Source organism: Xyrauchen texanus, chromosome 8 (assembly GCF_025860055.1).
Source record: "Xyrauchen texanus isolate HMW12.3.18 chromosome 8, RBS_HiC_50CHRs, whole genome shotgun sequence".
NCBI classification, from domain to species: Eukaryota; Metazoa; Chordata; class Actinopteri; order Cypriniformes; family Catostomidae; genus Xyrauchen; species Xyrauchen texanus.
Window position 1 is genome coordinate 47,424,836 of NC_068283.1, and position 15,650 is coordinate 47,440,485.

Here is a 15,650-nt window from a genome sequence, read left to right on the forward strand (position 1 = left end):
TTTAATACGGGTTAACATTAATATTGTCCAGTAATGTTTCATAAGATGACCTTCAGTGGAGGACGTCCTGAAAGTTGCAGTAATGTTATTAAACATCAATCATGAGCACATTCCCCCAGTATGAATATAAAATATAACAATGACACACTGATGTTGGTCATGACTGCTTCTAATATAAGAGTTATTACAGTAATTCATTTCCATGAACACACACAATGCAGTCTTAAAACATTTCATTATTAATAGTTCCTCACGTTTGATTGACAGCACTTACAGTGGAGGTCAATGGGGTCAGGGGTGCAGATTCCACTGGGGATGAGGGCCGGTAACCCCCCAATAATCAATAATATGCATGTTAACATGATTTTAATGGGATACAATCACTGAAGTCCAAATGATTCTGTGTAGTTGAACGCTAACCAAAGATATTCTTTACATGTCTTTATGATACACAGACGCGAGAATCTCCCGACGTCCTCACACACGTTACAATGTGCGGTTATCAATATTACACCATAAATGCTGTCGATAATATTCCTTTAAGCAGAATGTTAGCCTCAGTCGCTCTTTTATACAATGAAAGTGAATGGTGACTCAGGCTATCCCTACACTGTGCTGAGTAAGTGATGCCAGAATTTCGATGTTTGGGTCCCATTACTGAAGGATTACTAGACCCCCCACCAAAACGTCTTATCATGACCTTCTTAAGAAACGATTAGAAAATAAATAGCTTTAGTTACGCGTTTATTTGAATGAGATTTAGCTCAAATGACGTAATCCGTGATAAAATAGTGCAAATGAATACGGCACATTTACTTAAAGGAATATTTAACACAAGTGAAGCTCAAGCAGCAGCATTTGGGGCATAATGATGATTACCTCAAAAATGTGTTTCGACTCGTCGCTCAAAACTCGAGATTTCAGTGAGACACTTACAATGGAAGTCAATGGGGGACATTTTTAAAGGGTTTAAACTCAGAAATGTGACACTTATAATTTGATAAAAGCACTTGCATTAATTCTTCTGTTAACACTCGAGTATTATTTGAGCTGTAAAATGGTTTAATTTGTTGTTGTAGCAGGATTACAGGCTTTACGGCGTTATGTTGTCATGGCAACGAAGTTGCAAAATTGGCTCTAACTTTCCACAGATGCGGTTAGTAAGTGATTTTATCACACTGAAATCATGTTTACACACATTTTGTTCATGTCTTGTGTCTATACTTATAAAACAGTGTGTGTTTTAATGTTCAAAATTTGGCCCCATTGACTTCCATTGCAAGTGTCCCACTGGAACACATTTGTGCTTTTGTTTAAGAAATGTCTGAAATACATTTGTGTGGTAATCAACAATATGCTACGAATGCTGTCGACTGAGCTCAACTTGAACAGAACCTCGGAATAACAAATGGAAGTCTAACAAAACAAGTGTTCTCTTTCCTGATTGGCTGCAGCTGTGGGTGAGACAGCAGAAGACACGCCCCGTCTGCAGGAGCCTGTGGAGAGCTTCACCTGCAGCTGGTGTGTGATACTGCGTAAGAGCAGCACTAAAGTAACCATAGTAACAACACGTGTCTCGAGAGTTTGCCACGTTGAAATGCAAGAGTGTCAAAACAAAACCATGACCTGCTGAGGAGACCCCCTACTGAAACAGGACTGTATTATTTCAGATGACCCAGTAGGATCTGATTTAATTCTTAAGAGTGTAACCGGACATGGTGTAATTCTCTTATCACAGCCGTGTTCCGGTTCTGCTACAGAACAGTAAAACAAAATGACAAAGGCAGTCAATTCACAAAGAAATATTAGTCCTATATTAGGAACAATAGCCACTTTTTCACCACTGGACCGAATGGTTCTCGTTTCAGAACTGTCCCGTACCAATCCAGACTCATTGGCATGGTTGCAGTTTCTTTGTCCATTGTCGTGCTGCACAGTCCAGGATTAAAATGGATTGACTGGATGCGTCACTAAAGCCGTTCCACCGACACAGTGTGAACCGTGCGGAAACATCCGGGACAGGATTAGTACTCAAGTGGAAATGTGTTATTGGTAACGTCCATGATCATTCAATCACTTAAAACAGTCTTTAAAATGAACTGGAGAAACAAGATGAGTAATAATGGGTGGTGTCTTTTATCGGTTTTATTCTGGTCAAGTGAAACCTGCTTGAGGGCCCAATGATGTGCACATGCTCTGGGTTGGGGACCGTTGATCATTTTATATTTGTATCAGGTTCATGTCTTTTAAATTCTGCACAAAAGCCCCCAATTATAAATTATTAGGGCGGATTCCAAAAAGTGTGAGAAAAATTCCAAATGGAATCTTACAATTGGCTGCATCATTGTCAATTTCTGCGGAGCGACGACTACGCCAGAACCTGCAGAAGTTCCAGAGTTCGTTTTGGGTTTACACTGAAAAGATTTTGGGGGGTTTTAATTAATATTCCTACACATTGGTTAAAATATACCCAAGCAAAAAAGATCTTCAGTTTACCCTATAATTTTAGGTAGATTTACTTGATGATTAACAGTAAAATATTTCTTAAAATAGAAGCAGTACCATTCCTGTGATACGCCCAATTCCCAATGTGCTCCGAGTCCTCGTGGTGGAGTAGTGACTCGCCTCAATCCGGGTGGTGGAGGATGAATCTCAGTTGCCTCCGTGTCTGAGACCGTCAATCTGCGCATCTTATCACGTGACTTGTTGAGCGTGTTACCGTGGAGACGTACCGCATGTGCGGAGAATGGCGTGAAGCCTCCACAACTCACCACACGCCCCACCGAGAGCGAGAACCACATTATAGCGACCACGAGGAGGTTACCCCATGTGTCTCTACCCTCCCTAGCAACCGGGCCAATTTAGTTGCTAAGGAGCCCTGGGTTCGAACTCGCGACTCCAGGTGTGATAGTCAGTGACAATACTCGCCAAGCTACCCGGGCCCCCAGTCCTCGAATCATTTAATTAAAACTACCACATTCAAAAGCCTCATTAAAATCTATTTTATTCACGTATGCTTGCGCACGAGAAATAACAGACCAGCAGGATCAACAGAAATCTGTTATTTGGACAGAATTTATTTATTTTCGTTGTGTTTTTAATATTATGCTTGGCAAATTTAATCCGAGTGGCAAGGCTTTACAAAGAGTGCATTTCTTTTTACATCCTAAAGACGTGACTATTTTAATGCATGTTTATCCTGTTATGGATTTTCTGTTTGTCTCATGCATTCCACTCATGCTGGTCCTGCTGTTAAAACAAATCTCCGAAAGTTGCCAGCATCTCACTGAGGTCGGTTATGTTTCATGTAAACAATGAAGGAATCATTGTTCTGCCACTGTTGGACTGGGATACAAGGATGGACTTCTATCCATTGGGGGAATTCAGGATTAAACCTGCAGTGAATCCACAGCGTGAGAGCAGAACGGGACAACCAATGGTCCCTCACCCGGACTTGACGACCGATGGTCCCTCACCAGAGCAGAGTAGCGCGGACGCCCTGATGTAAAGCTGTAAACGAGTGGCGCAGCCCATTTGACTTCAACAGATTTAACAGTCATACACCCGTGGAAAATCTTTGACTTTCTTTGAAGGACAGGGCGGCTGTGGTTCAGGTGGTAGAGCGGGTCGGCCACGAATTGCAGGGTTGGTGGTTTGATTCCTGGCCCACATGACTCCACATGCCGAAGTGTCCTTGGGCAAGACACTGAACCCCAAGTTGCTCCCAATAACAGGCTAGCACCTTACATAGCAGCTCTGCCATCATTGGTGTACCATTTACAATGAAGTACTGACTAAATACAGCTACAATGTTTGTGCACGGTTAATACATAGGACCTTATTTCAAGAACTGGATGGCAATCATCAGATGTGTTTTATGTATTAAAGTTTTAACGTATTGTGCATTTAAACATTGATTCAAAGAGGTGTAAGATTTTTGTCAATAAATATTAATAATTACTTGTCGAGTACCGTAATTGAAATACATTATGTGTAGTCTAAAATATATGCCATCATTATAAATGGAGAAAAACAAACGTAGTTTCTTTCAGGTTATTTTAATCCAATATTTAGTCAAATCTGCCTATTTTGCCAAAGGTAAAATGCACTAACTATCCCAGTTATATTAGGTAGACTATACCAGATATCCTTAACCTATATATGGTAAACTTTAGAAAATAAACTCAAAGTGGATGCAAATTGTTGCCTCATTGTTCCCCCCCACTGTGGAGAGTTTTGTACACACTTTGTATCTCAAACTCGTCAACCATACATTCATTCTCCAATGACATGAATCGAAGACTGGTCGTTTTATGCCTGATGTTTTCCAAGGATAACCGATGAAGGTACGATACACATTCAACACTCTGTTAAACATTTTATTAGTCATTTCATCTTGCATATATATATTTATACTCATATTGTCATTTCTGAAAAAATAACTTCAGCACGTAAGAAACTAAACAAAAGATCTCAAACATAAGAAATATACACATTCATGTCATTATAGTATATATCTCTTCATTTGTTTTACAAATGCCGTAGGTAACTCTTTTGAAGAAAAGAAAAAGGAAAATATAGAAAATTTTTAAATAAATTACAAACAAAATGTAAAAATACACCCAGTAATAGCATTTATAGAGAAATCCAAGTCCCGCCCACCTCAAATGAAATCGATAGGATCTGAATGTAGCAGGCGTTCACATTTCAGTGTTTGGGAGGGAGATCACAGCAAGGTTAGGACCAACAGCCCGCTATAAACTTTTATTTCAATACAATCTTTAAACTACAGCACATTACAAAGCTATAGTTCAGACATAATGGGCTATTAAAGGATGAGTAAAGGGACCTTTAGCATCCAGCATCTTTTTCTAGTGAGGCATTGGGAGTTTCCAAAGACCCGGTGCGTAAAGTGCAGCACGGCTGGATCAGACGGAGTGCCAAGGGGGAAGTGATGTCATAATGGATGCCATAATAGGCTTCTACCTTCAACAAGAGGATTCTAGAATGCTGGCTTCCATCCTAGCACTCTAAAGACACCATACAAAAATCACAGCCACTGCAGTCACAATATGAGGTAACATTCAAAGTCCTTGCTTTAAGGACAAAAGTGCGCAATTTTCACTGTATAATCTCCTCCATACCACAGTTGACAACCTCTGGGTTAAAGTAAAAAGAACAATGACTTCATTCAGCTGGAAAGCTAACCAGAGCCTCTCTAAACCAACACTTCCATCTTTTTCCCACTCAGCAGTTTATCAAAATCTCCAGCACCTCCCGGTCACCTTCACACACTGCTGACCAAGAACCCGTACGCATAAGAGAAGAAACCCTACATGAATCTTTCTGCCTTGTGTCCTTCTCCCTCTGAACTTCATTTCAGAGATTTGTGAGAATGAAAACGTTGAACATCAATCGTCACTCCCAACTCTAGACTGCACCAAAACAACGTGAGAAATATCAGGTTCAAACAATGGTTGGTTTCATTAGAATTTGGCTCAGTGTATTCAAACTGAAAAGCTGTCGCTAGGTAAAAAAACAAAACAAAAAAAAGTGCATTCAAAGCCCTAGCAAACTGCACGTGGTAGGCATGAGCTGCTTTTTAATCATCAGCACAAGAGCATTAGACTTGCATCGGTTGGGAGAACACGTCATAAAATTACCATAGATCCCTCAATTAGGACCACTGAGGTGTGACCGGACCGTTAATGTAGCTGTAAACTCAGCCTTCCAGAGAACGTTTATCCTTTCCCGAATCATCTAAACATAAGCACCTTTCCCTTTTAAGCATCTAGCTTCCTAGAATCTTCTGAAAGAATATTAGCTTTTATCCAGAATTTGTTAAATCGTTAGCCTCCAGAAAGCATAGAGCTAAAGAGCATCAGATTATGGAGACAAACTTTTGGGAAATGGTCACCCCAAAGAAGAATCAATGAAAACATTACCTGTGCAAAAGGAGGCTGGTTACTCCAAGAGGTTAAAAATCACAACATCATGAAACAAAAAATGGAAAAGAAACAATTACAAGTAATACTCAATAAGTTGTTGTAATACTTTTGTCTCAATATGGTGGTAGTAGTAACAATGATCTGTGGGGAAAAGATGTCCTAAAGGAAAGCGTTTCAGCATTGGGATCTTCAACTCTGAGACTCTTTAGTTGGCCAACACAACAGGCTGGAAAGCCTGACCAGAATACTGCAGATTGTATCCTCCAAGCCCTTCCACAAATGGAGGTTTATCCATAAAGGAAATCCCACTGGTGCCACCAATGATTCCCACAGCTTGGCCCGGTGGTGGGCTGGAGAACGGCTCGAAGGAGGCGTGTGTGGGCATAGCCTGGAATGGGGTCATCGGCAGAACTTCTGCATCCAAGTAGAGGGGCCTCTGGGACGTGGGAAACACAAACTCTTTGGCATTGGGGGACAGTTGGCTTGGGATAGGGCCAACCAGGGAGTGCATGGATAGGGAAAGAGGTTTGTGCTTGACCAACCCTGGCGGAGAAATGGTGGTGGGAGAGTGTGTAATCATTCTTTGCTGCGGAACGACGACTACACCAGAACCTGCACAAGTTCCAGCGTTGCCATTCTTCTTCATCTTCGTGGAGCCAAATTTGGTTGCGGCGAAGCTGGCTGTTGTGAAGGTTAATATCTGAGATCCAGGGCGGGAGCTGGGCGGTGCTGCTGGGTGTGGGTACACGAGGCCTGCACTGAGTGGCGACGGGGTGGAAGTGTTGGAGGAATGAGCGCTGGGATTGGTGGGAGTGCTGGGGGTGGCATAACCAAACAGCCCCGGGCAAGATGAGGTAGAGAGAGGGGTTGGCGAGCTGGAGTGTGACGGTAGCAAGACGGGTGATGCATGGCCACCAATGGGCACAAACACCTGAGCATCTGGGTTAAAGCCCAGACTCTTAACTTCCTCAAACTCCATGTCTCCTTGAAGTGCACTCACATCATCAGACCTATCGCCATCGCCCCCTAAACCTGGCGAGTCCTGCATGAAGAGAACTTTCACTGCACCCTTCTCCCCAATCTGGTAGGACACTTCATAAGGGTCAATCCAAATGCTGAGCTCAGGGGGAACGTTAGCATGGACTTCTTCGGTGTTCAGACCACTCCTCTTAGCTGCTAGTTCCACCACCGGGTCCCTATGGCCCCCCAGGTTAAGGCAGCGGAAGGCAGAACCACGTAAAGGTGCCTCTGGATACCAGTGTCCATCAAAACGGGACACAAGGATACGCTCCAACTCCTCGCCAAACAGATCTGCCCTCCGGCGTGGGAGCTTGTTGTACAAGTAGGACACGATAAAGTTCAACGCAACCTTGACCTCCAGATGCATGATTCTGTACGATTATGTCTTGAATTTCACCTATGACGGTCTCAACATCTCTTGCAAAGATTAAGGTGAATGTTTTTAATAGTCTTCGGCTTGAATTTCAATTAAAAATTCTCAGATTTTGGTTCTTTAATCAGAAATTCCTTAAAAATGATCGTCAGAGACCAGTTGATCTTTAAAAGTCTTCACCCTAACAACAGCCTGAAGCTCGTCTGAACAGGCCAGCAACCAGAATCAGCCTTGACGTATGCAAAGCCTGGGCTTGCAGTGTGCAAATGGTTCTCCGAGATGTTATTTCTTCAACGGCTCTGGAAAGACAAAACAAAAACGCATGTAAATAGAATACAAATACAGAACATGGTTCATGCACTGCAACTGTGTATTTCAGCAGATGTTGAGGCCAAGGTACCAATCCACGATTATCTTCATGAAATCCCTCATCTGTTCCGCTCGCTAAAGCACTTAGGATTACATGAGCTAAGAGAGGAGCATTTCAACACTCTGCCCACTCAAACTAGTGCGAGGAAACGTCAAAATGAGGACAAATGAAAAGCTATGAAGTAATACCACATGTTTCAAAACATCAGTGGTACAAAACAGGGTTACGCAAACAATCCTATTGCTCATGAGTTCACATGTTCAAGAAGGTAAACACATGTGGCTCGCTGTCCATAATGGAGGGCTCGAGCTAGAGGCTCGGCGAAGCCCCTGGACTTCCTTGTCTGATGTAGTGTAACTAGCCATGAAGGTTGAGTTGGGGTGCCGGAGGGATGCCGGAAGAACTGAGGCAAGCGGCTTGTATATGCTTACTCCAGTAATGATTGGTTGGATTAAATGAACATGCTCCTCCCGAAACGTTAAGAACTCCCTTTATCGTCACCCCTCAGCTGCCACTGTTCTGGCGATCACCATTTTGGAAAATGTATACACGTTAAGGTTTAAAAGAGTAAAATGGTGCTGTTGATGACACTAAGAGATGTCTGTTTAAATGATCAACATTGCAAGAGAGCAGATTTACATACATAAATAACAAACTTAAGACATCAGCAGGATGTCCTTTTGACACCAGAGAGAAACGATTGCAGAGGAGTAAACGATCTATTGTACACACATCAAATAGACGTGTGCTAGCAGGGCAGGCGCTATACACTACACCTCACTACACCTCCCAGCATGCACCACGCGCCCATATTTGACGTCATCACAACGCGTGTGAATGTTGATGTGACGCCTCCGCGTCTTCAAAACAATTGATATTTATCAGTAACTCTGATAAATCCCGTTTATATTTCTCTGTCCTCAACATCACGTTTTTAAAACAAGCATTTTACAAGTTATTTCGCAATAACTCCCAAAGCAAAACGAAATACGAGGACTATCGCTACTGATGAAAGCTTATAATAAAACAGAGAAATTAAGATGTAAATAACACGCGCACACATCACATAAGAAAGGCACAAGAATTCATTTTAAAGCACAGCGATTTAATAATAATAATAAAAACATCATTTAATTACACGCCGATCTGATGCATTAAACGAGTAATATCTAATTTTAAACATGCATGTCGTGCATTCAATGTCACTCAATGTCATAGATTGATTTAATATAAACATCTACACCTATGCTTTGCGTTTCCTGTGATTAAATGCCCAAAAAAGAGAGGATTTATTCATGCAAAAAATATTAAAACGCACTCGAGTATGTTTACACTCGCATACATTCATTTATCATTAGTAAACTTGTTGTTGCATGAATTGTTATGACTAGTATTGCAAGTACATTTGCATTTATGCATCATTTTATGCCATATGGCTTTTTTATTGATATATAAATAAGATTTTAACGGTGTAAATGCTCTTGAAAACAAGACCACTATATTTTTCAACACTAAAAACAAGGAGTGATGATGCATGACAACAGAAACACAAATAAAGCAGTTCTGATGCTGGACTGTTCGTGTGCTCGTGTGTGTGTATTGCGGGGTTCCCCTGCCAATGTCACGAGCATTAAAGAACTGTTCTCCAACGCATGTACTCCAACAGTGTAACCAAACCAGTTTAATTTAAATTTGCAAAACCAAAGCATTTAAATAACTGCTATTGCATCATTGCAAATACTAGTGTAGACCAGCATGTGACACTCACAGACCATAATACACCGACAGCAGCTAAATAATCAGCTTTTGCAAACCTCATCTCAGCACATCATTAAAGCCCATGTCATCTCACATGTCATCCGGAGCATGCAAACACAACAAACGACTCAAATAATAATAACGTTACATCATTCAGACACCTAATTTTATACGTGCATGCTCTAAAATGGACGATAATACGCGTGCAAAACAAAAACAAACACTACGCAGTATATGATATCCACAAACACTCCAACTCTGCACAGAACGGTTTATATTTTATTTATTTGAATATTAAAAACCAAATACTTACTTGCTTTTATCCTGCGCATATAATTCCCATTAATCACAGAAGTATTGTAAATGTTGCATGTTTGCCAAGTTGCAGAAATCCTTCACAGAGAACCGGTGCGCTTGACTGAAACGCACTTTTATGTTTATATCTATATTATATGCTGTTTAATTGATGGCGTGACGTATCCTCGCTCCCGCACGCGCCCGTGGAAACTTCACTCGCGCATTTATACGGCAGCACTCGCTGGCTCCGCCCACTGCACTGTGACGCAATTTCAGCTGGAACTACTTTATGTGCGCACAAATCACACCGGCCAATACGTTTGATTAAATACTTACCCAATGCCATGTGAGGAATGCTGAAATGTTTCATATTAAAGCTCGTTTCACATAGATAGATATTGTGAATAATTAACCAATGTTCACTTTTAAAGTTATAAATATATATTTTTTATAAGTGGGTTTTAGTACGGCACCCCTTTTATTTCCTATTTAACAACACAGCTGTGGTAGTTTTTAACTTTAAATACTTTATTTATTCATTATTAAATTCGCGAATTAATATTCCCATGTGCATATGTGCTGCGGACGGCTAAAAATAAAAGATGTCATAGCAACAGAGTCGCTATTGGCTGCGAAACGCAACACACGGCTGCTCATTGGACAACTGCAGCAGGGGGCGGAGTGACAAATGAGCCGCGTATAAAACTGCATGATGGGAAATTGAGTTTTTTTTTAATCAAAAATAGATTTCCAGATTTGTGCGATTTTTATAAACGTTAGTTTAATTCAATATTTTAGACTTAATATGAGTATTTTTTTTTTTTTAAGAAATACTATGTATTATTAATTATTTAAATAGTATAAATTATTTTTTTGTGACCATTTTCAATTAGAAAATGTCTGGTCTAAATGTATTATTGAGAGAGAGAGAGAGAGAGAGAGAGAGAGAGAGAGAGAGAGAGAGAGAGAGAGAGAGAGAGAGAGAGAGAGAGATGTCAGACGTCATCATGATGTAACGTCAGCACCGGTCAGCAGGTGTTATATTACTCTTACAAGACGGAGTACAATTCAAATAATTATTTTGGCCAAAAAAATGTTGACATGCTCAGGACAGATTAAATTGTGTTTATTCTGCAGCAGCGTCCTCTACTGATGTGAAAGTGAGTCGCCAGCTAACATGCAGTGCTGCCAGACTTGAGTTTGCCCAATTAATAATAGTCGTAAAACATGCAAACGCGTTTGGATATATTAAAACAAATATATTATAATATTTTAAAACATTTTACATTGAAGTTTAAATGTATTACAATTTAAATATTTAAATATATACTCATATATTTAAAATAAAATTGTTTAAATATAGTTTATATTGAAATTCATTCAAAAAATTGAAAAAGATAAATATGTTTGTATATTTAAAGGAAATGTGCACCTAAATTACAAACTGCACCTGTATATTTATATACATTTATTAAATATCACATGTTGTTCTTTAACTAATGCAAGAGATAATTTAGGGGTCAGTTAAAGTTTTGTTCTCAAGATCAATCTGAAATCATTTGAAAATATAATTATGAGACTTCCTGATTGATAATAAAATGGGTTATGAGCACACATTCATATTTAGCAATAATAATGTATTTATTAAAACGACAAAATATTTCATCTGAACATTTTAAATATGTAATATGGGATCCTTTGCATATTTAATATCACACACATATTTACGTAATATTTATATATGCTATTAAATATGCATTATTATTTGCATTATATATATAATGCAAGTATATAAAATATATATAAAAAACGGAATGTTGCAATGACGTGACGTCAGTGCCGTAAAGCGTCGTTCGCTGTCGTAAAACAGTAGCACACGTGTAGCTGTTGTTAGGCTGTAAACTCAAGTCATGTGTAGAATTTAGATGACTTTTGTAAACATGCTGTACATATGTATGTAAATGTATATATTTAAATACCGGGATAACATCTTTCTGCACACACACGAGCTGCTAAAGCTGCAGGAGATACAGGAGAAGGTAAAATGAGCAGAGACTGAAAAACTAACGGCATCAGACAACATACACAACACATAATGACATATATAATCCATAAATCAATAATTAGTCAAGTTTTATTAGTCAAGAATTAGTCGATTATAATGCTAAAGTCTGCTAATCGCGGGTCGTTCAACCAGTTGTTCTCTGTTTTCAGAGTTCGTGTCTGGTTCGGGTCCACTCGGTTCTGTTCGGCTCCAGGATGTTTGTGGTGGTGGAGATGGTGGACACGGTCCGGATTCCTCCGTGGAGTTTCCAGCGGCCGCTGAATGACGCAATCGCAGAAGAGCTCAACAAGAAACTCGCCAACAAGGTGAAAAAGAAAAACAATAAGTCTTAAAATCACCTGGGACCGATCATGACGTCACTCCTGTTATTATGTTGGCTTGACAAAGTTAATAATGTTATACTACATATTTTTTTTAATTTATTTTAAATACCTAAAGTGAGACCAACTGTATCAGTTGTTCTGTAACGCCTAGAGAGCTTTCAATCTACATCCACCAAACTTGGCACAGACCTTCAGACTGTTCAGACGTGCTATATGATCTTTATTAGCCGATATAGGAATAACTGATGCACTGCAGATACTCAAAAATCCCATAGAGTTACATTGATGGAATGTTCGAACAGGCCAATGGAATGCTCGTTAATTCAAACTCCAACTGTCAAAAAACTTTCATGTAAACAAACGTTGAGTCTGAATAACCATATTTCTCTACAGTACGCCAATGGAGTAGTATGTCCGAATCCCCAGCATTCATAAAGCAGTTAGCGAGATGTACCCGGATGACGTACTATTTCCAGCGAGATAGTTCGCATGGTTCCTACTACAGATTCACGTTTCATAATAACAGCGAAATACCACATTGTTTTTATTCAGTACAGTTGTACCTAGAGTAGCAATATTCCCACATAGCACTGGTATCCGGCTAAACTCGGTGGTGAAGCGGCTCAGACTGTGAGCGCAGGCCAGGGGCCAGGGAACCGAACGCGAGGATCTTGAGACACATATAGCTGAACATCTTTCCTGACAAAGTGTTTAAACAACTCATGCTTGATCTGAGAAACACTTATAAGAGAGCAAGAGAAGGCCAAAGACCTCCACCTACAGTAAGGGCTGTTCACACCGAACGCTTCTGCAACCATCCATTAGATTTTCTATGTAAATGCGTGCTAGGCTAACGTGTTTTAGTTTATTCTGCGTCTCGTGCAGGAGCAAGTGTTTTTTTGATGATGGTGTCTTAATTAAAAATCATTTTAAAAGTGTCTTGAGACACCTGCTTTCTGATAAACTGTATTTGATGCGCCGTGTCTAGTCATTAGTGCAAGAAATGCGATCCATCTAAAGTCATCGTCAGAGCTTGGCACACATCCAAAATCCGAATGCACAGTTGCGGCATTCGAATGTGCATTTTTTTTTCTTAAATTCGACAAATATTCGAAATTTCTCATTTTAACTCGACAGCCCTTGGATGCCGTTTCGGACTCAGCTGAAGACTTTCTAGCAAGTCGGCCCACTGTCGGTCCACTGTCGGCCATCTTTGTAATGCCCCGGGAGTCTATTTCCAGTCATGCCAGTGCAGCTCCTGTCTACTTGAATGGGGGTATGCCGAAATCTCAAAAACTGCTTGCCAAGCTTATGCTTAAATGCCATATTTCAAATCAATAAAAGCTATAATAACTAACGGCACTGTGTCATAACTTGTGCTGCTGTACCTCATATTACGTTGAAAAGCGTAATTTACCATATTGTATAGCTGATGCACATGTGCATTCTCGAGATGATTGGCAGGCTTTGTCTGTTTCTAAAAGGTGATTGGCTCTTTTACCTGTAAGGCGGAACATCCTCTCTACTTCCGTTGACCATTGGGTGTCCAATATCTCCCATTCATTTGAATAGAAGTGGCCCATCTCTGATGTAAACAAGCACACACACAAAGCCTGCCTTAGAATGGCCTAGTTGTGTATAATTTGGGGTTGTGTGTGTGTGTGTTTTCAGGTTGTGTATAATGTGGGGTTGTGTATCTGTCTGTATGACATCACTAAACTGGATGATTCCTACATCTTTCCTGGAGATGGAGCGTCTCACACTAAAGGTACTGCATTCAGGTCATACATCACTGTTTTTTGTACAGGACATCTGTCAGTCAAGGAAACCCCTCTCTTTATCTCTCTCTCCTGCAGTTAATTTCAGATATGTGGTGTTTCACCCGTTCCTGGATGAGATTCTGGTGGGAAAGATTAAAGGCTGTAGCGCAGAGGGAGTTCATGGTAAGAGCGACCACACCATTGAAAGAATGCAAGTGTTGCAAAATAGTGATCTGCTTCATACGCATAGTCTCTCAGCTTCCTACTGCCCATATATGGGGTGTAAACTCCAAAACAGGAATATTCCAATAACTGCAGCATGCAAACCTCTTTTTCAGAATATCCACTTAATTAGACAATGATGTGCATGTGAGGTGTCATTGTAAGACTAATGTGTTTATTGCGTGCATGTCGATTCAACAGTCAGCCTTGGATTCTTCGATGACATCATAATCCCACCAGAGTCACTACAGCAACCGGCTAAATTGTATCCTGACAATTACAATTATGCATATTCCTGTATTTAGTGTATAAATGTATATGAATAGCTATTTGTCATTTTATGGTGACACAAAACCTCTGTTACGCACTTTAAATGAGGTGAGCGTGATTTGTTCCTTCACCGTTGCCGTAGCGATGAGGCGGAGCAGGTGTGGATGTGGGAATACGAGACGGACGAAGGCGCCCACGACCTGTACATGGACGCGGGCGAAGAGATCCGCTTCCGAGTTGTGGACGAGGTGTTTATCGACACGTCGCCCACTGGTCCCAGTACAGAGAAAGATGCCTCGACCGCGCCTGCCACAACCAGCACAGCGCCACCTGCTGGCACGGAGGACAGCGCACAGCAGAAAGAGGCGCCATACACACTCGTTGTAAGAGAATTTAGGAGCACACCTCCAATCAGAAGCTAATTGTCTTTCCAAGCTGCTTAAAGGCACAGTTAGCTTAGTCTATGTAAACTTCTGACCCACTGGAATTGTGATTATAGTCAATTAAAAGTGAAACAATCGGTCTGTAAACAATTGTTTTAAATGGACCTGCTGTTGAGTACTTCTCTCATTGTGCCAGAACACATGCAGTGATATTAACAATGACTCTCTTGCATGAATCTCTTCTTCTACAGGGATCCGTGAGTGAACCTGGTCTGGGTCTTCTCTCCTGGTGGAACAATTAACGAGACCCACAGCATCTCTTCTGCGTTATAAACTGGTTTTGCTGACGGGATGTTCACACGGACCCAGAGGAACACATTCAGATCTGCAGCTTCATGAATCATCGGACTGGCAGCTCTGTGGACCAATCAGTGAGCAGATGCTGCTGACCAAAGTTATTTATAATTAGACTAATGGGTGGTAATTTTGCCCGTGAGTGTTTGAGAGTAACTACAGGGTTAGTGAACCGATATGTTCGTGTTTACAAGATTACATACGAACAAATGAAGTAAAACAGGTGATGTTTAGTTGCATAATATCTCTGACTCACTATGAAAGATAGATGTCTTTTGGGATGTCAAATGTATATTTGTTTCTTGTTTTATTTTTTTGCATCTTAATAAAATGTATTTAAAAGTACTTATGCGGACTGTGTAACTCATATGGGCATCTCACCAAACGGGACATTAATGTGCATAAATGGCAGAAATAATCTGATATATGAATACAAACTCATAAATCTGCACTTTTTGTAGTTTTTATCTGGTGTTGGGTGCAGATGGGAACACTATATGGTGAAAT

General features: G+C 40.5%; 2 protein-coding genes across 2 annotated transcripts; one reads left to right on the forward strand and one right to left on the reverse strand.

The window, feature by feature from the left end:
- Positions 1 to 4,366: 4,366 nt before the first annotated feature.
- On the reverse strand, positions 4,367 to 9,982 carry LOC127648324 (protein Tob2). The gene is made up of 2 exons (XM_052132979.1): positions 9,783 to 9,982; positions 4,367 to 7,640 (listed from the first exon to the last, which is right to left on the reverse strand). Exon 2 carries the CDS (start codon positions 7,333 to 7,335, stop codon positions 6,154 to 6,156), a length of 1,182 nt encoding a protein of 393 aa, XP_051988939.1. The 5' UTR covers positions 7,336 to 7,640; positions 9,783 to 9,982; the 3' UTR covers positions 4,367 to 6,153.
- Positions 9,983 to 11,630: 1,648 nt separating this feature from the next.
- polr3h (polymerase (RNA) III (DNA directed) polypeptide H) lies at positions 11,631 to 15,482 on the forward strand. The gene is made up of 7 exons (XM_052132995.1): positions 11,631 to 11,805; positions 11,981 to 12,136; positions 13,826 to 13,922; positions 14,011 to 14,097; positions 14,338 to 14,401; positions 14,549 to 14,789; positions 15,041 to 15,482. The coding sequence occupies exons 1-7, from the start codon at positions 11,728 to 11,730 to the stop codon at positions 15,089 to 15,091; spliced, it is 774 nt and encodes a 257-aa protein (XP_051988955.1). The 5' UTR covers positions 11,631 to 11,727; the 3' UTR covers positions 15,092 to 15,482.
- Positions 15,483 to 15,650: the final 168 nt, after the last annotated feature.

Bases quoted from the DNA above. Each gene is read 5' to 3' on its own strand.
- LOC127648324 (XM_052132979.1), bottom strand. From the start codon at position 7,335: ATGCATCTGGAGGTCAAGGTTGCGTTGAACTTTATCGTGTCCTACTTG.
- polr3h (XM_052132995.1), top strand. From the start codon at position 11,728: ATGTATATATTTAAATACCGGGATAACATCTTTCTGCACACACACGAG. The intron at 12,137-13,825 runs GTGAAAAAGAAA...GTGTGTTTTCAG, and splicing joins ACAAGAAACTCGCCAACAAG to GTTGTGTATAATGTGGGGTT. The intron at 14,790-15,040 runs GTAAGAGAATTT...CTTCTTCTACAG, and splicing joins AGGCGCCATACACACTCGTT to GGATCCGTGAGTGAACCTGG.